Source organism: Drosophila pseudoobscura, chromosome X (genome assembly GCF_009870125.1).
Source record: "Drosophila pseudoobscura strain MV-25-SWS-2005 chromosome X, UCI_Dpse_MV25, whole genome shotgun sequence".
Lineage (NCBI taxonomy): Eukaryota > Metazoa > Arthropoda > Insecta > Diptera > Drosophilidae > Drosophila > Drosophila pseudoobscura.
Genome location: NC_046683.1, coordinates 4,606,980 through 4,629,095, shown reverse-complemented (window position 1 = coordinate 4,629,095; position 22,116 = coordinate 4,606,980). Strand labels below are relative to the sequence as shown.

The following is a 22,116-nucleotide window of genomic DNA, read 5'->3' as shown; positions in this document are numbered from 1 at the left end:
AAAAAAACACCATGAAATCTTTTACCTAAACTGAGCACTGAGCACATAATTTTAGCCCATTGATGACGAAATTTTCTAAGTGAATGGCACATTTTAAGGACTCTCTTTAATCTGATTGTGTCCAAGATAACGTTTTATTCGTTTTCTACATATGTTTGAGCCTGCGACAAAAAAAATACTTCAACATTCAAGGGTATGCGGAATGTTGCTCTTCATTGTTGCATTGCTGCGCGGCACATGTTGCTGGTCTATGCAAATGAAATGTGGCCAACAGTGTTGCTATCTCGCTTTTTCTTCCGGGCAACAGCTGTTCTATGAATTAGTATTAGAAAATGCATATAGCTTATCGATATACATCTTATCGTTATCGATCATGCTGCAGTTGGATTTTGAAATAAATGCACCGAAATATATTTAATTCCCTCCCATACACAGGTAATCTATTTTTAATATAAACAGTCGAACTTCCTAATTCGTAATATATAAATTATTCGTTTTTGCAGAAAATAGAATTACAGTGTTTTGGAAATAAACTCTTTATATGGCAAACTTCGTTGCATGGAAGTTTGTTATAGAGAAGTTTGTATATTTCTTATTTATTACATAATATTATTGGTGTCTTCGTATGTTGTGGTATAAATAATTATTAATTAATAATAATTAGACGGGATAGAAGAAAGATCAGATACGGTAGAGACTATATTAGAGGAAGGTGTATACATTTTTAGACCACTACGATAATTTTTAGAATTTAATCCGAAAACTGGTATTTTCGACCAAAGGTAAGATTGTTATTTTCAAAATAAACCGCCGTTTTACGCATTAAAGAATAAGTTAAACTACCCTGAACATTAGCCAGCAACTTAGAAAGTCTTGTAGGAAAGTGATTCGTCTGCCGTATAAAATGAAATGCTCAGTGCTGAATGTCCTAGCTACTGTTTTGTTTAAACCCTGTTTTAGTTAAAATACAATAAAAGCAAGGACTAAAAACCTGCCAATCAAGTATAGAATTTATTCATCAATCGTATAATATTGTCCGGGCATGGCTAAATGTTCTATCTATCTAGTAATGCTCAACGGAATATCAAAATCGAGGAATAAAATTGACACCACTGCACTTTTCAAAATCAAAGTAGAGATGGGGAAGCTCTATCGAGTATCACGAGCAAAACCACCGATAGTAGCAAACACCAAAACATCGATACTTCTCCACCTCTACGCCACATGGTATCTGCCGCCACACTAACGTATTAACCGTTCAACTAGCTCCCTGCTGGACTGGTAAGTGGCAAAACCATGTGCTCGGCCCTCCACTCCCACTCCCAGCCCTGTCCAGACCCCATTCCACGCAATAGAGGACTGCAATTAACCTTGTTTCTATGCTGCTTTTCATTGTGCCGCCGCCACAGCTAAAGGTTACGTCTCACTGCAATTGCGTTGTTCCATCGACAATTGGACAGCCCTCATCCGCATCTAGAGTGCCACACAGCTGCCACAAAAAGCGCCGCCGCATCGGGAATCCATTGAACCTGTATGTGTGTGTGGTGTGTGTCTGTGGAACAGAGCGCCATTAAAAAAACAGCCGCGGCATTAATTGTTGTTTGAGTTATATTTTTTTGTTCCTATTGGCCCTCTGCTCTTGGTTCTCGGCTCTCGGCGCGCGGCTCTTTTTCTTATTTTTTGTTTATTGTTATCGCCGTCTTTGTCTGCCGCAGAGATGGATAAAAGCAGTAACAACAAGCCCAAACTCAATGGCTTTGTGGATGGAGAATCATCCGCTGAGGATCAGCTGCAGGACGGCCTCAGCTGCAGGGAGTTGTTCCAGAACGGGGATGGACTCACCTACAAGTAAGTGCCAGGCCACCACAGAGATCTTTTTGTCGATCAGTCAATCAATCAATCAACACATCCCTGACCGTATCCTAATCCTCGCAATCTCAATCTCAATGTCAATGTCAACATCCCCAGCGACTTTCTCATATTGCCCGGCTATATAGACTTCACTGCCGAGGATGTTGATCTCGGGTCGCCGCTGACCAAGAAACTTACATTGAGGGCACCGCTGGTTAGCTCGCCCATGGACACCGTAACCGAATCGGAGATGGCCATAGCCATGGCGGTGAGTACTGTCTCAGAATCTAGAGCGGATTGGGGGCTCGACTCGGATTCGATCGCATCGCTCTAGCTGTGGTTGTAACTCAACACTCTTTTGTGCCTCTCTAACCGCTCAACCGCTAACCGTTGACTGCGCTCTGCTGCCCGTCCGTCCTTGGCCTGGACTGCCTCCCATGAACTGTGATGGACCGACACTCGACACTCGACACTGTCGTCCGACGCGCAGCTGTGTGGTGGCATCGGCATCATCCATCACAACTGCACGCCGGAGTACCAAGCGTTGGAGGTGCACAAGGTTAAAAAGTACAAACATGGCTTCATGCGCGACCCGTCCGTGATGTCGCCCACCAACACCGTCGGCGATGTGCTCGAGGCCCGCCGAAAGAACGGCTTCACCGGCTATCCGGTCACCGAGAATGGCAAACTGGGCGGCAAGCTCCTCGGCATGGTCACCTCCAGGGACATCGATTTCCGTGAGAATCAGCCGGAGATAGTGCTCGCCGACATAATGACCACCGAACTGGTCACCGCGCCCAATGGCATCACCCTGCCCACGGCGAATGCCATTCTGGAGAAGAGCAAGAAGGGCAAACTGCCGATTATCAATCAGGCTGGCGAACTGGTGGCCATGATTGCGCGCACGGATCTGAAGAAGGCCCGCTCCTATCCGAACGCCTCGAAGGACTCCAACAAGCAGCTGCTGGTGGGCGCCGCCATTGGGACGCGCGGTGAGGACAAGGCCCGGCTCCAGCTGCTGGTGGCCAATGGTGTGGATGTGATCATTCTGGACTCGTCGCAGGGCAACTCCATCTATCAGGTGGAGATGATCAAGTTCATCAAGGAGACCTATCCCGATCTGCAGGTCATCGGTGGCAATGGTAAGTGGCCCATCCACTAATCTCTCCTCATTAGCACATCCTAACCACATCATCGTCCTCGTATCTCTCCTCCTTTTGTGTGGCTCCTGCTTCTGGTCCCCCCACCCCCATCCAGTTGTAACACGCGCCCAGGCCAAGAACCTCATTGAGGCGGGCGTGGACGGACTACGCGTGGGCATGGGCTCTGGCTCCATCTGCATCACCCAGGAGGTGATGGCCTGCGGCTGTCCCCAGGCCACGGCCGTCTACCAGGTCTCCACCTATGCGAAGGAGTTTGGGGTGCCCGTGATTGCCGATGGCGGCATCCAATCGATCGGACACATTGTCAAGGCCTTAGCCTTGGGCGCCAGCGCCGTGATGATGGGCTCCCTACTGGCCGGCACCTCGGAGGCGCCCGGTGAGTACTTCTTCTCGGATGGCGTGCGCTTGAAGAAATACCGCGGCATGGGCTCCCTGGAGGCGATGGAGCGCGGCGATGCCAAGGGTGCGGCCATGTCCCGCTACTACCACAACGAGATGGACAAGATGAAGGTCGCCCAGGGCGTCAGCGGCAGCATTGTGGACAAGGGCAGCGTACTGCGCTATCTGCCCTATCTGGAGTGCGGACTGCAGCACAGCTGCCAGGACATTGGAGCCAATTCCGTGAAGAAATTGAAGTGAGTGCCTGGAATTCATTGCTTGGAATTCCTTCATTGAAACTGTGTCTTTACAGGGAGATGATCTACAATGGCCAACTGCGATTCATGAAGCGCACCCATTCCGCTCAGTTGGAGGGCAACGTTCACGGCCTCTTCAGCTATGAGAAGCGTCTCTTCTAACATATGGCCAGTGCTGCATCGGCCACGGGCAGCGGATTGGCTGCCTCTGCATCACAGCAGCAGCAGCAGCAACAGCAACAACAGCAGCAACAGCACCAGAATCGATCTGGGGCAGCCAATCCGAACCCCTTTGCCCGGCTATACGATCGCAAGTGATTTCGAAAGGGTTGAGAGTTTCCGCGCATGTTCCGCGCATGAGGCATCCTCGAATCAATGGCCCCAAACCATACATACATGTGTATACCTACCTTATCCATCTGCCCGCGCTGGCAGAAACCTAATCTTAAGTGTTTACAGACCACGATCTGTATAGAAATATGTACTCTAATCTATATATCTACTATATCTCGTATCTATGGGCATTGAGCGCCCACCCCGTTTGTTAGTTGCATACGCTCACTGTTTATCGCACGATCGGTACATATATACATACTTGTATTCTATACCTACATCGGACCTAATATTCCGATTGTGTTGTTTTGTAGTATATTGTATTGTAGCAAACATACATACATACATACACACATATATGCTCGCTATATGAAGCTCCTCTCACTGGGAACCTTTCAAATTCCTTATGCCAAAACTTATTAATTGTGAACTGAAACTGGAACGGAAGCTGAAGCAGGATTCCCTTCCCCCCGTATGTTTGTACTTACCTGCAAAAGTTTTTAATAGAATGGAACTTCTTAGCTGTTTCTGAATCTTTGAATCTATTAAATGTCATGTGAAATAAGCTAACAAAACGTTTTCAATTGGGGTATGGCTAAAGCGCACGATACTGTAGATAGTCGTTCGTTTCTGGCCCTTAATAATAATCCAGGAAAATTCTTGACAAAGACCAATAAGGTTATACTATACATCAGCGGTGGGCACGTCCTTGTCTCGAGATGCACAAGCGAATGAAGAGAGTCGGTGTCTAGCCACAAAAGCATATATTTTACGGCTCCAATGACTTTCTTCTGGTTGGGCAAAGATCTTTCTTTGTTGGTGCCTCATCTCATAGAAAGAACATCATAGCCTTGCTTTCTCTTCGCTATAGGGGACAATGCGAGGCTTTAGAGATAAAAGTTCCAGTGCAATAATATCATATCCCATCCAGCGAATGAATACAAAGATTGTCTGGCAGGCAGGATCCGATCGGCTCGGAATGTTTCAAGTTTGAAGTTAGTAATGCTGCTAGATGGATGCAAGAGTTCCAATTGTATCCCGATATTTATTTCGATATATATGTATTTAAGTACATAAATAATTAGTTTTGATTATAGATTGAATTTAGCAATAAATCGAAATTATTTTGATGTTGATTAACCTTTGATAAGGACACTTAAAAAAAAGCTAGTATATACAGTTTGAATGTATACAAAAATGCCGATAAGAGCCGAAAGTATATAGAACAGATATAGAACAATTGAGGTTATATGCGAGATATCGGAAAGCAGATACACAAGCGCACTCTCTCTTTCTCTTCCTCTCTATGTCTCTCTCTCTCTCTTTCTTTCTGTCTCTCTGTCTGGCACACACACTCAGGCAGGCATATCAAAAATATATATATATGTATATGTATGTATGTATGTATGTATGTATAATATATATATGTTATATTACTGTATTACTATTTATGTGTATATTTGGAGCTAAGCGGGAAGGATCGGTTGGGTGTTTGATTGGTTGTGGACCAGCCGCAGCCGCCGTGGCACCCGCTAGTGGGCGGGATTGTCGGGGGCCAGGCAATGCCACTTCTCATGAAAGTGATCAGGCAATCGGATGCAGTCGTGCCACTGCTGGAGGCGTTCGCCCTTGCTCTGGGCCCCCAGCTGGAGGCTGCCCAGGAAGTCGTTGCTTTTGCCCAGATCCTTGTCCCACACGGTCACAATGAGCATCTCCTTGTTGAGATCGTGGGGACTGGCCTCAAAGTAGAACTCCTCGTTGTAGATCGGGTTCAGGGTCCGCCACTTGACGCTCGTCTTGTGCTTCTTGTTCTTGTGCGCATCCGGTTTGAGCTGACTGCAACGGAACATTAGCATTAGCAAATTAATGATACAGAAGTACAATAATCTTGAGGATTACTCACAGCTTGACAAAGGGATCGGAGCTACCGTTGTTATCCATGGCCATCAGATTGATGCACTGCTTCACATTGACGACCAGGGCCCGCCGCTTGGTATTGTAGCACAGGGAGATAAGAATTTTGCCATTGGGCCACTCCTGGGCCATTTCCGCCGCGCTGCTGTACTGATCCTCCACGCCCAGCGGCACCGAGATCCTGTACTGGGATGTGCTGTGCACCTGCAAAGGAAACGGAAGTCGAAATGGAAACGGAAACGAAACGAAACGAAAGCCGAAGCAGCAAGAATTAGTAGGGATCTGTCAATTTCCGTTCGCTTTGTTCGCCTGCAATTTGACGCTTAAAGTTCCGTCCGTTCTTTAAATTCAATTTCAGATATTTTCAGCCTAAAAATGGGCTTCATTTTAATATTTTTGGGGTTTATATTTTAATGCCAATTGCTCGGCGAAGAGGGGCCTAAGGCTTGCTCTTCACGTTCCTCACGTTTCCTTGCTTGCTGGCTTGCTTGCTTGGAAACCTGGCGGCCATCATATCAAGGTGAAAGTGAAAACCGGAAAATTAGCTTCGAATTGGCCGTTGGATGTGGCACCTTATCCTGGAACCGTATCCATCGTTGGACTCACCGTGGAAAGGCAGACCTTGGCTGCGCCTAGGAAATCGTGCCCGTACTTGTCGTCGTCGAAGAGGGCCACATACAGCAGGGAGTTGCCGAGCTCCTCGGGCTCCACGCCGACAAACTGGAGGGTTTCGTTGAACTCTGGATTGCGGGTCTTGTGCACGGTCTTGGTGCGCTGCCAGCGCGTGTATTTGGTGAGCGCCTCGGGCGTGATTATGTTGAGCTTGCAGTAGGGATCGGTCAGGCCAGAGGCGTCCATGGCGGGCAGGTCGCGTGCCCGCACCATTGTGCAGTCCAGGCTGTGGAAGTTCTCCCGATAGCTGATGGCTATCTCCAGCCAGCCGAGCAGCGGATCCCGGCAATGCTGTTGCTGGGCTTGGGTGTATTGCGATTGCGATTGCGACTGGGACTGCGACTGGCTGCCGGAATTACCGGAGCCAGAGCTCTCGCTGATGGACCAGGAGGAGCTAACCGAACCGCGGCGCAGGGAGCTGCTCTCGCGGCGCAGTTGGGCCACCGCCGAGCCGTTCGTGAGGCTGATGCTGTCGTAGTCGGGGCACTCCGACGGCCGGTGGCTCTGCTGTCGACCGAAGAAGAAGGAGTTCGACAACTTTCGCTCGCCGCCGTCGATGAAGCTTCGTATGGAGCCGTATGCCCGCAGCCGGAAGCTGTCCTCCCTCTGCAGCCGGCCCACGGCCGAGCCCCTGGCACCGCCACCGAAACCGCTACCAGCCCCGCCGTCCAGCTCATCCTCCGGCTCGGAGGGGCCGCTGCTGGAGCTGCTGTCGTTGACCCGTATGGTCAGCTTCTTGACCCGCGCCGGCCGCGTCGGCGTTCCGTGGCAGCTGTGCACGGCCCGCGTGTCTCCTACGATGACATAGAATATCGATATTAGCGATGGTTTCGGTCGATTTCCGACGCAAGCCTCCGATAACAGGTCGATTAGATATCGATTGAAATCGATAAGTTGCTGAAATAGGGCAACGCAAGGGCATGGAAAGGGAAAAGCAGCGCAGCTCATGCGAAGCCAAGTTCCGGTCTTAAGTTTCAGATTGATAATGCTATGATTGATAACTATCATGAAGCACAGCTCTGTGCTGTCGATAACAAATCGATTGATTAATGGCTTAACTAAGGATCGAATTGAACCGCGATGATTGTTGGAAACTGGCAAAAAAGGAATGGATCAAAGGACTGGACTGGACTGCGAACCAAAGTCGAGTTCTGGGTTCTGGATAGTTTGGATAGCGAACGAGACTCATTTGCAGGCATAGCATAGCTGTGCCCCACTTTGCACTTTGCACTTTGCACTGGTCCTTGCGAAAAGCGGAAGTGGATAGTAAATGACGCGACAGGACATGAGCAATCCCTACCTGCCATGGATGCCATCCCTCCTGGTGTGGCTGTGGGCGTAGGCGTGGCGCTGGCACTGCGCGGCGTGTCGTACCGCGGCAGGCCCTTGAAGAACCAGGCCCCCGACTTCTTCCACATCTCGCGCGTCTCCGAGCAGATGCGACAGAGCCAGATCTCTCGTGTCCGCTCGCTGGTGTGATACCGGATATTGATGTCCACGCTGCACTTGGTGCACACGGACTGACGGCAGTCCTCGCAAATGATGCGATGCGGCCGCAACAGGCCAAAGGTGTCGCCGCAGAGGCGACAACAGTTGGGGCCCCGCTCGACAGCGTGCTGCTTGATCTTCTCAACTCGCTCCACCAGACGGCCGACCCGCTGCCGTTCGGCAATCTCGATCTCCTCATTGCGCCGTATCACGGATATGATGGCCTCCTGCTCCTCGGGACGCAAGGGTTCACTGGTCTTTGAGCTGCTCCAGCCGGCCCTCAATCTGTGCGGGAGAGATAGGAAAAGCCAAAAAACGGGGAGACCTTGTTAATGTGCCAGCTCCAAAAGTGCTTCAAGTGGATGGAATGGTATGCTATGGGCTGGTATGGGTTGGGTGCCCTGCCTAATGAGCATCGTTAGTTGCGGGCTGTTTAATGCGGTTTCCATGTTCCTCAGCAGCAGCACACGGCCAAAATGTCAAGTTCAAAGTTAATTAACTCGCCCATGTTTAGGACCTATTCCCGTACCCGTACCCGTTGCCGTGCCCGTAGCCGGCGCCTAGCTCGGGTTCATTATCCCCCCGCTGTACACCCAGTAGAAGGCAGGAGCGGAGCATGTTGTATTCGTGTGGCGCTATGCTCTAAAGGAGACCCACAAATACAAGGGGTATCTGCTGGTCGTGTCACTCTAGTAAAAAGCCTTTAATGCTGTTTTATTTCCGTTCCGTTCCCTTGCGTTGCAGGAGGTGTTCGGGGTCCGAAAGCGTTTGTTATAGCCACTTTGGAATCACTTACACATGGCATTAAAAAAAAAAGAAGCAAAGCCAAGCCAAGCGCCACCCCACAGCCCACATACGGGCACGCACAGCAACCAGCAACCAGCAACCAGGTCGGGCATGCAAATCCGGGCGTAGAGCCTCTACTTTACCTAAACATTTTTTTCGCCTTCACTATGGGTTTATTGACTTGACTCTGCTCTTGCCCTGAACTCGTACTTGTGCTGTGTGCGACCATGGGCCCCGTGTCTGTGCGTGCTGTGGCTCCATGTGGAAATGCCCTTGCGGGTTCTCCAACATCATAATTAAATTACAAATTCGCTTAGTACTCTATCAACATTGGCCCGGACCAAAATAAGTGCTGTGCTCCTCTAAGTAACGAAATCAATGGGGAACCGAATACCAAATCAAATCACTCCTGAAACGGGGTTCAAACGGGGTCTCAGCTGTCGTCCTTAGCGGAGGCAGAGCCAAGGGCTTATGTTTCAACCAGATCTGATTGTCGCATACGAAACAAATCTGCCAATTACAAGAGCTCAATCCAAAAGCTGTCCTGTCGAATGGCAAAGGAAAAGTGTATGGCTTCGAACATGAGGAACAACATATTGCACAGTTTTTACAATGAACGGAGAAAAAACGGAGAAAAAACACTGATTTGTTGAACGGTTTCCTTTCTTTCCTTAGCCTTACGTTTATTTTTTGTACGATTTCTTCTGAGGACTCCCATATTTCCTTTGTATTTCGTTGGGACTTGCTGGAGATCGGTGTGACGATGGCCTGCTCTTTTCTGACACTTTACTAGCCCTGCTCTCCATAGCACTGCCTGAATGGGCTCGCTCCTGAGTGAGTGCTCATTGGCTTACCCTTGAACAGTTCTCCTTGCCCCCTTTGGCCATGATTTTCCTCTTCCTGATGTTGCTCCCTTGAGCTGTAATTTGAATTTCAAGTACAGAGCCAGCCAATGCCACAAAATGAGAGTCAGAAATGAGAGGGAGAGGGAGAGAAGCGAGCTTCCCGCTTAGCGCCTCTCTCTTCTCTCCCTGCCCGTCCTGTCGCTCGGTTAAAGGCAAAAAAAGCTCTTTGTTTCTATGCTTCTTTATGTTCGTGTGCGTGTCTGTGCCTGTCTGTGTGCGTGTGCCAGGGTGTGAGTGGAGTGTCAGTGTGAATGGTTACAATGTAGCGAACGAATGAACGAACGGAAGTGTAAATTGCACACTTGAAACCTGCCCTCCATGCCCTGCCTGCCCTGCCTGCCGCCCACCTCTTCGCTCCTCTTTTCGCTCTGCTTTCCGTTCATGCTGTGCCGTGCCTGTCGGTGCGTGTCCGTGTGGCGGTGTTTTTGTATTTTTAATGCGCCCAAGTCGCATTTACAGTCAGCTGGGATTGATTTGAGCCGTGCTCTTGCTCCGGCCACTGCTCCTCCACCCACGGCTGCCCCACGCAGTATGCTACAGGCTCGCACAACCAGCATATGCTGGGCATATGTATATACATATACATATATATACATATACCAGTAGGGAAATGGTTTCGTTTTGTGGATTCTGGATTCCGGGTGCGGTATGAGACATGCGGCATGCTATATGCGATATGCGATATGCGACATGGGCGTGTTGCTTAAATCATGTAAATGGCTCTGCCATGCCCCAATTCCCACCCCCCGTCAATTGCAATAAATAAATGAAAGCCTCTCTGTCTCTGGACCATTATGTGTATGTGTCGGTGGGGGGCCCATAAAAAATTGAACATTATTAAAATTTTATTAATCTGTCAGCGTGCAACAATTATGATTAGAATTGGGCCGCCACAGAAACCATGTGGATCCCTTGCGTTTCGGTTTCAGTTTGCACTCCCCTTAGCCTTCAAAGTTGTTCGCTCAGGGACATGGCTCCCGCGCTACATAGCCGTCGTCGTTGTCGGCGTCTGACAGTGTGTGCGGCACACACATGTATATATTTGATTAGGCCACAGTTTAGGGCTGTGTGTTTTGGCCAATCATGCACACACACACACACACACACACATAAACAGACGGAGTAAAAGTTAATTAAATTACAACTAAAGCTTTTGTCGAATTTTGGTTGCTGTTAGCTCTAACCGTAAAACACACACACACAGAAACACACACATGAAAAAAATACCATTTGTTGCTATTTCGCCACTGGCCATGAAACGGAGAGATTATAGGATAGCCAATTGTTGCATTAGTCTCCCAATGCCCAATTTCCAATGCCTAAAGCCCAATCCCAATGACAATGACACTTTAGCTTTAAGTCCAACTCAGCTTTCAGGCCATGCCTGTCGGTTGCTTTGAAAGCTAGGCTTTTGGGGCTTATAACGGTACTTACTTGGCACGCAAGGCCAGCTGCCTGTCGCTGGGACAGACGAACTTGTTGGCCGTGTTATTGCGGTTCTGGAAGTCCATCTTGTCACATTATATTTGGATGATGATATTTTTTTGGCTGTCTGGTCTTTGGTCTGCAATGCTGTTTATCACTCTCCCGCTCCACTCAAGGATAGTCAATCAAAGTAAACAACGGGAATCATTGCCTGCCGATAGGCGCGGCGCACTCACTCTCTCCCTCTCTATATCTATTCTATCTGCAACGTTGTTATTGTTTGTCGCTGTCCACGGTTATTTTGCGGCTCCGAACGAACGAAACGAAATGGAAACGAAATGGAAAAGCACGCAGGGGCACGTCCAAGTGCGCACGCTGGCGCTGGTGTGCGTCGTCTGGTGCAAAACAGCTAGCGACAGCCGCAATTATATTAATACAGTTACAATCGCAGCCAGTGATGTGCCGATAGGAGCTGTCCCGACAGATGCGAAAGTATCGAGGGGAGTTGCGTTGCCCCACATCACTGGCACGCACATTATTCGTTTGTCCTCTATATACATATGTACATAAATATATACACATGCATGCATAAGTCGGAAGCCGCCAAGATCACATTGCGGGAACGGTCGCTTAGTCGGAGCTTCTGCAAATGTAAAGCTTCTTGCGATCCATTGTTTTTGTGTGATCTCTGTTAAAGGATTTAAATTGGCATAATTTGTCTATCTTTCTCGTTCGTTGTATATCACACATCCACACATACTTTTGGGTAACTTGAATAAAAATCAAACTACCGTTAAGATCGGTCTGTGGCAAGGCCTCACCTTGTGGAAATACACCTTGCATAGGCCTTAGAACTCAGCGATAGGTGCGTATACTATCCAGTGCCATCTCCAAGAACTTTCGCCCTGCCGGAGTGACGGACGCACGTCGTCCCTGCGCCACCCGCTGCCCCCTCTGCCTGTTGCACAGTGGAGTCGTCAGCTAACGGCCATATGGCCACGCGCAGGAAGCTGTCAAAGTGGCGGGGTAGTGCGGCGCGGTAGTGCTCGCGGGGGGGAGCCACTTGCCGGAGGAGCTTTAGTCATATTTGCACGCAAGCAGGCCGAAAGCAAAGCTCCGTCGGAAGGGGGCGGCTGAGGGGAATGGAAAGTGGTAGTGGAGAAGTAAAGCACTTGAGCACGAATAGACGCACACGCGCTCGCTCGCTCCCGGTCTCTCTGTCCTTGATTTCCCTGCTCTCCCTCCCGCCTAGTCATAACTGTATCGCATACTTTGGTGAGCCGACAGCAATGCAAACGTGTTTTTAGAGCGGCAGCGGAGTGGAGCTTTGCTGCCCTTCACTGGTAAAATGAGGGGGAGATGGTTGTCTGAGTAGGAATTAGGGGGCAGATCGAGTGGGGGGAGTTGGCATTAGTGAGTTTTATGACTAAATGCTGTAATTTTTTTTGTGTGGTTTTTTGTCCTATCTGAAAGTAGTGATCCGGGAGCTGCACAGGCTGTGTATCAGAGAACGCACTGAGCGGCAGAGAGAGACAAGCGATTGCCCTGCCGAAAACTCTTCATCTTCGTCTCTGTCTGTCTGCCTGTCTGGGCGTTGGCATGGAGCGTGAGGTGTGACCAGTTTGTGCGCACACGACCTCTCCCTCACCCGCTCCTATGCTACCTTTGCCCTGAAGCTAAATCCTTGACGGTAGCAGGAGACCACTGTAGCTGGTTTCCCCCCTTTCAGTGGGAAGCTACCCGACGTAGCAGAGCAGTAGAGCGGAGTATGGCCGGGAGTGGAGCGGGGCAGTGACGGGTGGAGCATGTGTCCATTTTAAAAGAATTCTGTCGACAGCTAAATGAAAATATTTCTTGTTGCTGGCATTCTGCACGTCCTGTCATGTCCGAGTATGTCAGTCCGTCAGTGCCCGCCCCTGCCACTGCCCCTTTGCCTCTCGCTCTGGCCAAGTGTTGACATTGTACCGTTAGCCGCTGGCAGTTGTCATCGCTGTTTGCATTTCTCCTTGCAATTCGCTTCCAGAGGGCAATACGACTTGTACGAGATGTTTCACACGGGAAGAAGAATGTATATATACGGGTCGCTGTACCATAGCAACGAGCGATCTGCAAGGGTATCAGACGATTCGGTGGTGCCGACGCCTTCCTTCAGTTCTTGTTATTTCAGCTGTTGTTCTTGTTGTTTTACGGAACTGTAGTTGTTGACAGGATTAGGCATTCAAAGCGCGTCGCAAAGCTCGTTTATTCCATCGTCCCCCACCCCTTACCGGCCACTCCACCCATCCACGTGGACGCAGCAATTGTCCTTCGAGCTGGCCACTCGGCTATACGTAAGACATCACGTGGGCGGGGAGGGACAGTTGTGTCGGCAGTCGTACCCGTTGCCAGGGGCTTAATGAAAGCCAACTGTTGATGACGGATCTGAATCTGGAAATGAAATCTCAGCCAAATGGAGCGGATATCTTAATGCAATCAAGAGAGTCCAGTCCGCTTGATTAAGCAAAACGTCCGTCTGTGCATTTGTTTATTCATATTACGTTTATTTTTCCTATTTTCTTTTTGTTTTGTTTCTGTTTTCAGCATTTCAGCAACCATTCTACTTCTGCTTCTACTCTTCTTCAATGTCTTTTAGCACAATTTGCATTTTATCTGCCGACTAGCTAGCCCCTCTCTGTCTGTCCGTCTGTCTGTCTCTCTCTCTCTCTTTCTCTTTTACTTTTCATAGTACAGTCACACACAGATGCATACATACATATACATATGTATATTTCTACTTATTTTGTTGTTGTTGCTGTTGTATATTTGTTTTTAATTTTTTACTAGTAATTTTCTGCTCCTTGCTGATTCTTGGACTTAATCTAAGTTCTCGAGCTAGCGCCGCCGTATCCGTTCCGTACCGGCCGGATGCATCTGCCTCTTGACATCCCATACAAAGCGTACACTTCCAAGTTGAAAATTTGACTAAAACAAGGACACGAAAACACAAAAAAAAATATATATATAGGTACAATAACTTAAGACTTCGATAGGAAACGGGTTTGGAGGGGGTTCTGGAAATTGTATCAACTCAAGAGATTTTGGGCTTGGGGCTTGTGATTTTGGATTGAAGTCTCCTCTATTCGCGTAGAGCCCGCTGCTTGGCATGCTTCTTGGATGTGACCGTAGCCGAGGGCGTAGGCGTGGTCACAGGCACTGGTACTGCCTTGACCGACGCCGAGCCCGAGGCCGAGGCCGGACCCGTCCCTAATGCCGGTGACGGAGTCTTTCGGTGCAGACGCTTGTGATAGCTTTGCGCCAGAGAGTTAACAATTGACACAACAAAATAGCACACCATTCCAATTACAAACGCCTCGAAAATCTTCGATAGCAGATTGCCTGAATCGGGGCCAACAGCAGCACCCTTGCCACGCTGTTGACGATGGAGGCGCTGCTTTTGGTTTTTGAGAAAGGCCTTAAAGGGCTCCTGCAGCTTATGACCGAAGTATGGCAGCGAGGCCAGAAGATCCACTGCTCGCTCAATCAGCGTTTCATTAAAGGCAATGATCACGAAGATTTTCTGTATGTGCATTTTGATGATGGCCTTGCCGATCAGTGTGGCTCCGAAGAAGGTCCAGAATGGCACTAGAAAATGGCCGCAAGTGATGCCAGCCAGATCGAATAAGGGATTGGGAATCTGCAAGGAATTTCATAGTCAGTATTGTTCTAGGATTTTCCACATCCGTTCCCACTTACACTTGCACAGGCCAAGATGCCGAAGAAGCCAATGCGCTCCACCACGCGCTCCATGAACAGCTTTCCCTTGTCCATTAAACTGAGGTTCTTCTGATTCCTCTTGGCGTTCAGGGCCTCGAACTCGGCCAGCTCCTCAGCATCGTCCGGATCGTACCCGGAGAGACGCGCCGCCTTGGCCATGAAGTACGGCGGCAGCTCGCCCAGGGCCGTGCCAGCGCCCCAAAGGAATGCCTCCAGTCGAACCTTTGACATGATGGCCCACAGATTGGGCACCCGTTTATCATACGGCTCCTCCGGGCAGATGATGCTGCAGATGAGTCAGAAAAGTCAGAAGTATGACAACGGGGAACGGAGAACGGCGATTGGGAGATACTCACTCATCTGGATATGGAGGGCGCGGGAATTTCAGGGAATTGCACTCGTATGCGGCAAGCGTAACGCTGGCTATGTGCGGCCCCAGATATAGAAGGAACGTGTGTAGGCCAGTGCCAAGTCCCACTGAGGAGAGCACGCCCAGACCCAGCCAGTAGACAAAGAACCAGGTGTTCCGATGCACTAGCTCAATGGCCAGCTGATGTGGTCCATCAATTCTGTAAATTACACTAAATAATACGCCTAATACTATCAAAGCGGCCAGCAGGAGACGTTGCTGCAGCAATCTGAAAGATGAGAACGGGTTTGAGTATCTGCCTGAACACACCTCACCTCACCTCACGTCTCGTCATTCAACATTACCTTGAGCTCCAGGTTCGCAGCAGCGCCATCAGTTCGAGGCCACAATACAAGGACGTATCGAAGGGTCGACGCCAGAGCACAAACTGCTCGCGCTCGATGCGCTCCCTCTCGCGCTGTTTGTCTTTTTGGTTTTTCTCCTTTTTGCTCATTTGAAATTTTCCCTGAACCTGCGACAGCAGGGGTGCCGACGACGAGCTGGATGGGGAGACGGAGGAGCTCGATCCTGATCCTGATCCTGATCTCGACCCCGATGCCGATCCTGTGGTCAGCATTGTGGATACCTTGGTGGTGGTACTGCTGCTGTTGGAGTTTTGGTTTGGTTTGGTGTTGGAATTGGCCTTTAGACTGCCGTTGGGCATCTGCTTTTTGTGACTGTGTTTATTCGCGCTGCTACTGCCGCTCGTGTGGCGTGTGCTCTGGGCATGGCTTTTCGTGCTGTTGGCGGCTGTGTCCTTTTCCCTTTTCGAGTGTTGTGACATTTAAGCGGATTGCAAGCGGCTAAGAATTAAAAACAAAAAACGGATGCAAAAATCACCAATTTCATTATTGAGGCCAATTATTAACGAAAACAAATTTCGTATTTTACTGAATTGAATTTGAGTTTCGATACGAGAATGTCTGTTAATGATACCGATTCTTCGATATCGTAATCCGGTAATTGTCGTGGCCTACTACAATTTGGTTTCGAATTTTCGCAGAAAAACCGCGCTTGCAGGCGTTGCCAGATCGAAAAGTAAAAAAAAAAAAAAAGCTGTGCAACTAAGAATGGAATGGACTTAATTCCCCACCGTAACTTTCCCACGACACCGGAAACACACTGTGAATTGTGTATGCACTTTTCCCTCCAATATACGTATGCGGGTCCAATTATATTTCTAAATTGAATTAAAATGGTGAAAATTTTCGACAGGTTGGCAGCCACGCAGCAACACACACATGCAAAGCTCCCACATGCGCTGCGTACGTGTTCTGTGCATGCGGATGTGTGCGAGAAGCCCGCGGAAAAGCACAACAAAAACAACAATAGAACGGAGATTATCATACGATACTTGTGAGCACCAATAAAACGAATCCACATGCGCGTTTACCAGAGCAACGAAATTCTGTCTGTGCCGCTGGCTGGTGTGCGGTGTGCGGGCGGGGAGGGGCACGGTGTGGTGCCAGTGTCTTCCCTGTAATCAGCGTTTTTGCAATACAATAATTGGAACGGACACACGGGCGCTCGACTCTGACCAACTTCACACCCAAAGTCGATGTTTTTGATGGCATTGCAGCTGTTCTGCCCTTGGAGGGTCGGTTTTTTTTTGGGGTGGTAGGGCGGTCCAAGAGTGTGTTGGAGCGACACTGACACCATTAACAACAAAGAAATGACAGAGAGCAGTATCTCCAGGGGGAGGGGGTGAGGGAAGAAAGAATGAACGTGAGACAGGGCAAAACAACTAACAAACACAAAAATCAATTGCATTTGCACAAGTGCAAAAACAACGACACGAAAACAGACGACCGCGAACCGAGAAAAAAAAACCATGAACTAAACTACGCCACTTCTTTGCTAATTTGTACGTCACGAGAAACCCCAGCAGCACCAGCAGCAACAACAACAAACACAAAAAACGTACAGCAGAAGAACTTTTTTCGTTGTTTTGTAACTGAGTTGTAAATTGTTAAAAAAAAATTGCCGAAAAAAACGGGGTAAAGGTGAAAGGTTCTTCGGGGTGGCTACTACACTTTCTAATCAACGGCCATATTTACCTGGAATTTTAAATATTTTCTAATGCCACCGGAATGGTTTTCAGCCGTATTTACACTGGAAATGTTATTAATAAATGTTGTTAATAATAGTAGAAGCAGTGTGACCGCGGACTTATCGATAAATGAAGTCCACCGTCAGAAATATACCGAAACATACCGTCTTATTTAAAAAAAATACCGTAATATACTGACGAATTCAAGTTATATTTACATATTCCTTGTTTTCTTTCTTCCGTTGAATAATACTATCTATATGGAACATTTAGCCATGCCCACTCAATTTTGTACGCTTGATGAATCAATTCTATACATGATTGGCCTATTCGAAATACTTGCATTTATTGGATTTCTATATAACATTGAAAATTAAATTAATATTAAATGTCTGCGATGTTTGGTGAAGAACTATTGATTGCACTGTCGATGTTTTTCGAAAAACTATCGACAGCAGTGTGACCGCGGACTTATCGATAAAATATGAAGTCCGACCGTCAGAAATATACCGAAACATACCGTCTCATTTAAAAAATATACCGTAAATATACTGACGAATTCAAGTTCTATTTTACATATTTCTCGTTTTTGATCTTCCGTGGAATATTCTCAGCTATATAGCACATTTAGCCATGCCCACATAATTTTATACGATTTATGAATTATTTTTCTACTTGACTGGTTAGTTTTTAGTCCTTGCTTTTATTGTGTTTTGACTAAAACAAGGTTTAAACAAAAGAGCTGCCAGACCTGGAGCGGCCGCTGCCCATCTGGTTGCAGCTGAGCGCCAACTTTGAATGTCCATTTTTCAAGTTATTTAATCTGCCTCTATAATTCCCTGACTACGGCAGTTATTCATTCTGTCTCAACTTTTCTCTGGCCGCGAAAAAATTGTCCATTTTTTTCTGAAGCCCGTAAGCTCTGTTGATAGAACTCTCCATTGAATGAATCGCTGCTCTTAGCCAAGCAAGCCAAGCAGAATGACGCATGCATAGATATATTGCAGGTGAAATATGCATATTGCATCATTTTGCAATGCCGCAGCGGGAAATGCTTCATTGAATGTAGGGATTTCAATGGGCATGGCATGGCCTCATTCACAAGACGAAGTTCAAGCTTTTTCGCATTCTTTTTTTGTTTTTATTTATTTAATAATAGATTAATTACCGTAGACTTAAACCGAGAGAGTCCTATTCATAACCATACACACTAAATATGCACATCATTTGCTGCATTATTACACAAATTAAAAGCAAAAAAAAACAAAAGAAAATTGAAGAAAAAATTACACAGAAAATAGCGATTAAAGCAATGTATGTATGCACGGGTGCGTGTGCGGATGCGATTGCACGGACCTCCAGTACAGCTATGAAACGTAAATGGGGGAGTGGGGGGGCTGAACAGAACGGGGGCCCGAAAGTTAATGGTAGGACAAAAGCATAGTTTTAATCGAAAATACTAAGGTGTATAGAAAATGTTATATATATATATATAAAACAAGGTTCACATAACAATTCATTTTTGTCGGTTTGCTCATTTCCTCTTGTTCAGATCATTTTTTTTAAGTTCTTCTTGTTGCATTTTGTGGTGTTTTTGTTTGTTTTTATCAATTCGTTTAGCTAACTCGCGTCGTATTTTATAAGCTGCATGCTAAACATAAAATATATTTATTTATATATATATATAGATTTCTGTATAGGGGGTTCTTTTCATCTCCATTCTCCATCTCCTTTAATGATAGTAGATTCCATAGACATTCTCATCGGAGTAGGCTATGTACAGGAAGTAGTCCTCCTCGTGGTGCTCCTGCAGGGTATTTAAAAGAAAGTAAGGGTTAGATGGTATTGGCCAGCGTAGGGGTTGGTTCATAGGACGTACCTGGTACAAGGAGCCCATGGTAGCCGATGTTGGTGGAATGACATTGTTCACGAAGAAAAAGAGGGCATCTTCGGGACGCAGATGGATGCGCTTGCGTATGAGGAAGTAGAACTGGCCCACAGTCAAATCCGATGGCACCAGATACTTCTTCTTGTCCAGATCCCCGATGCGTGCCTTGGGTGCCTTCTCTACAATCACCTGCAGGAATACAAATACAACAAAGAGAGGAGAAATCAGCAATGTTGAATAAGAAGGAAATAGAAACCCTCTATAGAGAGGTACGTGCCCTTGAAATATTTCAAAAAACACATACATTTGGCAAAAATCAAGAAATTGTAATTGCATTTAGCATTTTTCAGTGTCGCCACTCAAGTGGCTCACAGTATGCAACACGACTACGTGATACCTCGCAAATATTTGCAAGGAGTTGAGGAATTCCTCAATTATCTTTGGGGCTAACTGGTTTTCCCTCTGGCTATTCGGCAGCCGAATTGAAGTTGAGACATGGAGCAGGAAGCATAAGCATAATGAATATAATGCATAATTAATATGAATCGTGCGATTAGAATACCGACTGATTCGCAGTTTTCTCTGTCTTTCCTTTCCCTCCTCACCCCACCACCCCTTTGTTAGCCGCATTAGCCAATCTGGTTAGCGTCATTGGCCGCAGCCAAGGTGTCGTATATGCTTAGATATAGCATTCGTTTGGATATGTACATATGTACATACATATATATGTATGTTTGGTATGTATGTATATGGTCTGACCAACCAGCTGGCCTTGCCTCTCGCTCTGGCGTTCGGTCAGCTGTTATGTGATTTGTGTGGTTGCCAAAAACAAAAACAAAAAAGCAAAAAAAAAAACAAATAATCAAACTGGCAAAAAGCAATACACCACATAAGTACATATATGCAGTCGATTTCTCCTGGAATATGAACACATATGTAGTTCAGGTGATCCGCGTCCGACTAGGACATTTAGCTTGATGCAGATGCTTCAGAATGAGGCAGGGATTGGCATCATATCACAATCGAATCGCATATAGAAATAAAAAGGATGGGATGGGGGAGGGCACCTTCAGGTGGACTGCATTGATCGACTGATCAAGGAGTTTTCGCTGATAAGGTGGAATGGTATGGAAATGGTGAAATAGCGATAGCAAACAATGGAGAAGTTCACTTTCAGACTATGACTAATTTCTGGGCAGCAGAGAGAGGGTTCTGTTCTGGTTCTGTTGTTGCGGTTGCTGCACAAACAAAAACAATTCCTACAAGCACAACAACAACAACAACCCACTGGTTGTACTAACGAGCGATTTGCTTTTATGCGCAGTATTCGTTTTTGTTTTTGCAGGCAAACAAAAACCGAAAAACAAAATCAAAAACAACTGGTTGGACGATTGGTGAGGACGGGCAAGTGGTAAGGGGCTGCTTGGTGGGTGAGATCTTTAGCAGGCAGAGTGGGAAGAGAACAACAGCACAACAGCTGAGCAAGTGGAACAGCTAGCTGGCTTGCGCACACTCGCACACACACACTCAAAACGCACACCGAAAACAGACAAAAAAAAAAAATGGAAAGAACAAAGCAACTCTATATGCGTGTACGTATGTATGCGTGCTCGTGTGTGTGTGAGAATGACAATTTTTCATTTTAATATTATTTGGCACCTGCTGTAATGCGTTTTATGCTTAGAAAATAAGATCTAGTTAATAACCGCAGATATACATTTTATAAACAATTACCCACAATATCAATATGCGCATTATTGATTTTTTTCGCTGACTACAAAAAAAATAAAATCATACGAACGACGCAAAACAAACGCATACATACATAGCCACACACTTTTGCAGGCACCAGGCATACAAACACTTACACAGATAATTTATATACTTATATTTTGTATACTTACGGGTACACGATCTGGATATTTACGACGAATCTTGTCGCCTTCAGCGCGACGCTTCTCAAAAGCATGTTCTTCCTTATATTGGAACTTCATGATTTTGACAAGTTTAGCACAATCAGCTAAGAAACGCAGTTTTCACTTTTTTTCAGACCAACGAACAACAAAAACGATATAGCTTTTTGACTGTGTGTGTGTGTGGGTTTGACTTTTTCAGTTTTCGTTTTTTTTGCTGCCTGCCTCCGTTACTCGTTATTCGCTATTGCCGTTTGCTGCAGTGTAACCGCGGACTTATTGAAAAAATATACCTTCCGACCCTCAGAAATATACCAAAATATACCGTCTCATTTTTAGAATATACCGTAAATATACTGATGAATTGATGTTCTATTATACATAATCCTCGTTTTTGATATTCCGTCGAATATTACTAGCTTTCTAGATCTCTCAGCCCTGCCCACATAATTTTATCTAATGAATAAATTAATTTACTACTTGACTGGCTTGTTTTAAATACTTGAATTGTTTTCCTGCTACGGTGATTTCTGTCTTTGCTCCTCAACAATATAGGGTCGCGTTATGATGGAAAAACAAACTTAGCCCACTTCAGCCCCCTCTATTAAATGTTCAACTATTTCAGGTAAATGGATGAAAATGAAACCATATTCCTCCATTATGATATTCCGTCGAATTTTACTTAATATATAGATCTCTCAGCTTGCCCAAATAATTAATTTTCTACAAATACGATTTGTGAACGACAATTCATAAAAAAAAACCTGCGTATGGAAGTTTCAACACCCTGTGTTCTTAAATATACCATTGAAATTTAATAGATTGTTGAATTGATTATGCACCGAAATACCGTAAATATACCGTTGCTTAATTTTGACCTAAAAAAATATCGAAAAGTATTATCGTAAGCGGTCACCCTGGTTCCCTGGGA

General features: G+C 46.6%; 4 protein-coding genes and 1 long non-coding RNA gene across 6 annotated transcripts; 2 read left to right on the top strand and 3 right to left on the bottom strand.

Moving 5' to 3' along the window:
• Positions 1-1,178: 1,178 nt before the first annotated feature.
• Positions 1,179-4,547, top strand: ras (Inosine-5'-monophosphate dehydrogenase ras). 2 transcript variants are annotated; one of them, XM_015185734.2, is made up of 7 exons: positions 1,179-1,281; positions 1,410-1,531; positions 1,716-1,848; positions 1,969-2,119; positions 2,342-2,993; positions 3,109-3,649; positions 3,706-4,547. In XM_015185734.2, the coding sequence occupies exons 3-7, from the start codon at positions 1,718-1,720 to the stop codon at positions 3,809-3,811; spliced, it is 1,581 nt and encodes a 526-aa protein (XP_015041220.2). In that variant the 5' UTR covers positions 1,179-1,281; positions 1,410-1,531; positions 1,716-1,717; the 3' UTR covers positions 3,812-4,547. The 2 variants fall into 2 exon arrangements, with proteins under 2 accessions (XP_015041220.2, XP_001355544.3); XM_001355508.4 differs by lacking the exon at positions 1,410-1,531.
• On the bottom strand, positions 4,169-11,601 carry Rph (Rabphilin). The gene is made up of 5 exons (XM_001355509.4): positions 11,182-11,601; positions 7,869-8,341; positions 6,503-7,362; positions 5,886-6,100; positions 4,169-5,818 (listed from the first exon to the last, which is right to left on the bottom strand). Exons 1-5 carry the CDS (start codon positions 11,256-11,258, stop codon positions 5,515-5,517), a joined length of 1,929 nt encoding a protein of 642 aa, XP_001355545.2. The 5' UTR covers positions 11,259-11,601; the 3' UTR covers positions 4,169-5,514.
• A 2,359-nt stretch (positions 11,602-13,960) lies between these two features.
• Positions 13,961-17,543, bottom strand: Tango5 (Transport and Golgi organization 5). The gene is made up of 5 exons (XM_001355510.4): positions 17,392-17,543; positions 15,640-16,137; positions 15,282-15,563; positions 14,905-15,211; positions 13,961-14,845 (listed from the first exon to the last, which is right to left on the bottom strand). Exons 2-5 carry the CDS (start codon positions 16,116-16,118, stop codon positions 14,288-14,290), a joined length of 1,626 nt encoding a protein of 541 aa, XP_001355546.3. The 5' UTR covers positions 16,119-16,137; positions 17,392-17,543; the 3' UTR covers positions 13,961-14,287.
• On the top strand, positions 16,269-16,837 carry LOC117184901 (uncharacterized). Its single transcript, XR_004470368.1, has 2 exons — positions 16,269-16,492; positions 16,550-16,837. It is a non-coding gene; the product is annotated as an uncharacterized lncRNA (long non-coding RNA).
• Positions 17,544-18,805: 1,262 nt separating the features above from the next.
• Atg8a (Autophagy-related 8a) lies at positions 18,806-21,439 on the bottom strand. Its single transcript, XM_002133655.3, has 3 exons — positions 21,177-21,439; positions 19,264-19,461; positions 18,806-19,191 (listed from the first exon to the last, which is right to left on the bottom strand). The coding sequence occupies exons 1-3, from the start codon at positions 21,264-21,266 to the stop codon at positions 19,117-19,119; spliced, it is 363 nt and encodes a 120-aa protein (XP_002133691.1). The 5' UTR covers positions 21,267-21,439; the 3' UTR covers positions 18,806-19,116.
• Positions 21,440-22,116: the final 677 nt, after the last annotated feature.

Bases quoted from the DNA above. Each gene is read 5' to 3' on its own strand.
- ras (XM_001355508.4), top strand. From the start codon at position 1,718: ATGGATAAAAGCAGTAACAACAAGCCCAAACTCAATGGCTTTGTGGAT. The intron at 1,849-1,968 runs GTAAGTGCCAGG...CAACATCCCCAG, and splicing joins GGGGATGGACTCACCTACAA to CGACTTTCTCATATTGCCCG. The intron at 3,650-3,705 runs GTGAGTGCCTGG...GTGTCTTTACAG, and splicing joins AATTCCGTGAAGAAATTGAA to GGAGATGATCTACAATGGCC.
- Rph (XM_001355509.4), bottom strand. From the start codon at position 11,258: ATGGACTTCCAGAACCGCAATAACACGGCCAACAAGTTCGTCTGTCCC. The intron at 7,363-7,868 runs GTAGGGATTGCT...ATGTCATCGTAG, and splicing joins AGGGATGGCATCCATGGCAG to GAGACACGCGGGCCGTGCAC. The intron at 6,101-6,502 runs GTGAGTCCAACG...TTTCCTTTGCAG, and splicing joins CCAAGGTCTGCCTTTCCACG to GTGCACAGCACATCCCAGTA.
- Tango5 (XM_001355510.4), bottom strand. From the start codon at position 16,118: ATGTCACAACACTCGAAAAGGGAAAAGGACACAGCCGCCAACAGCACG. The intron at 15,564-15,639 runs GTAATGTTGAAT...CTCATCTTTCAG, and splicing joins CTGCGAACCTGGAGCTCAAG to ATTGCTGCAGCAACGTCTCC. The intron at 15,212-15,281 runs GTGAGTATCTCC...ACTCATCTGCAG, and splicing joins CGCCCTCCATATCCAGATGA to CATCATCTGCCCGGAGGAGC.
- Atg8a (XM_002133655.3), bottom strand. From the start codon at position 21,266: ATGAAGTTCCAATATAAGGAAGAACATGCTTTTGAGAAGCGTCGCGCT. The intron at 19,462-21,176 runs GTAAGTATACAA...GTATTCCTGCAG, and splicing joins AATATCCAGATCGTGTACCC to GTGATTGTAGAGAAGGCACC. The intron at 19,192-19,263 runs GTACGTCCTATG...AATACCCTGCAG, and splicing joins CCATGGGCTCCTTGTACCAG to GAGCACCACGAGGAGGACTA.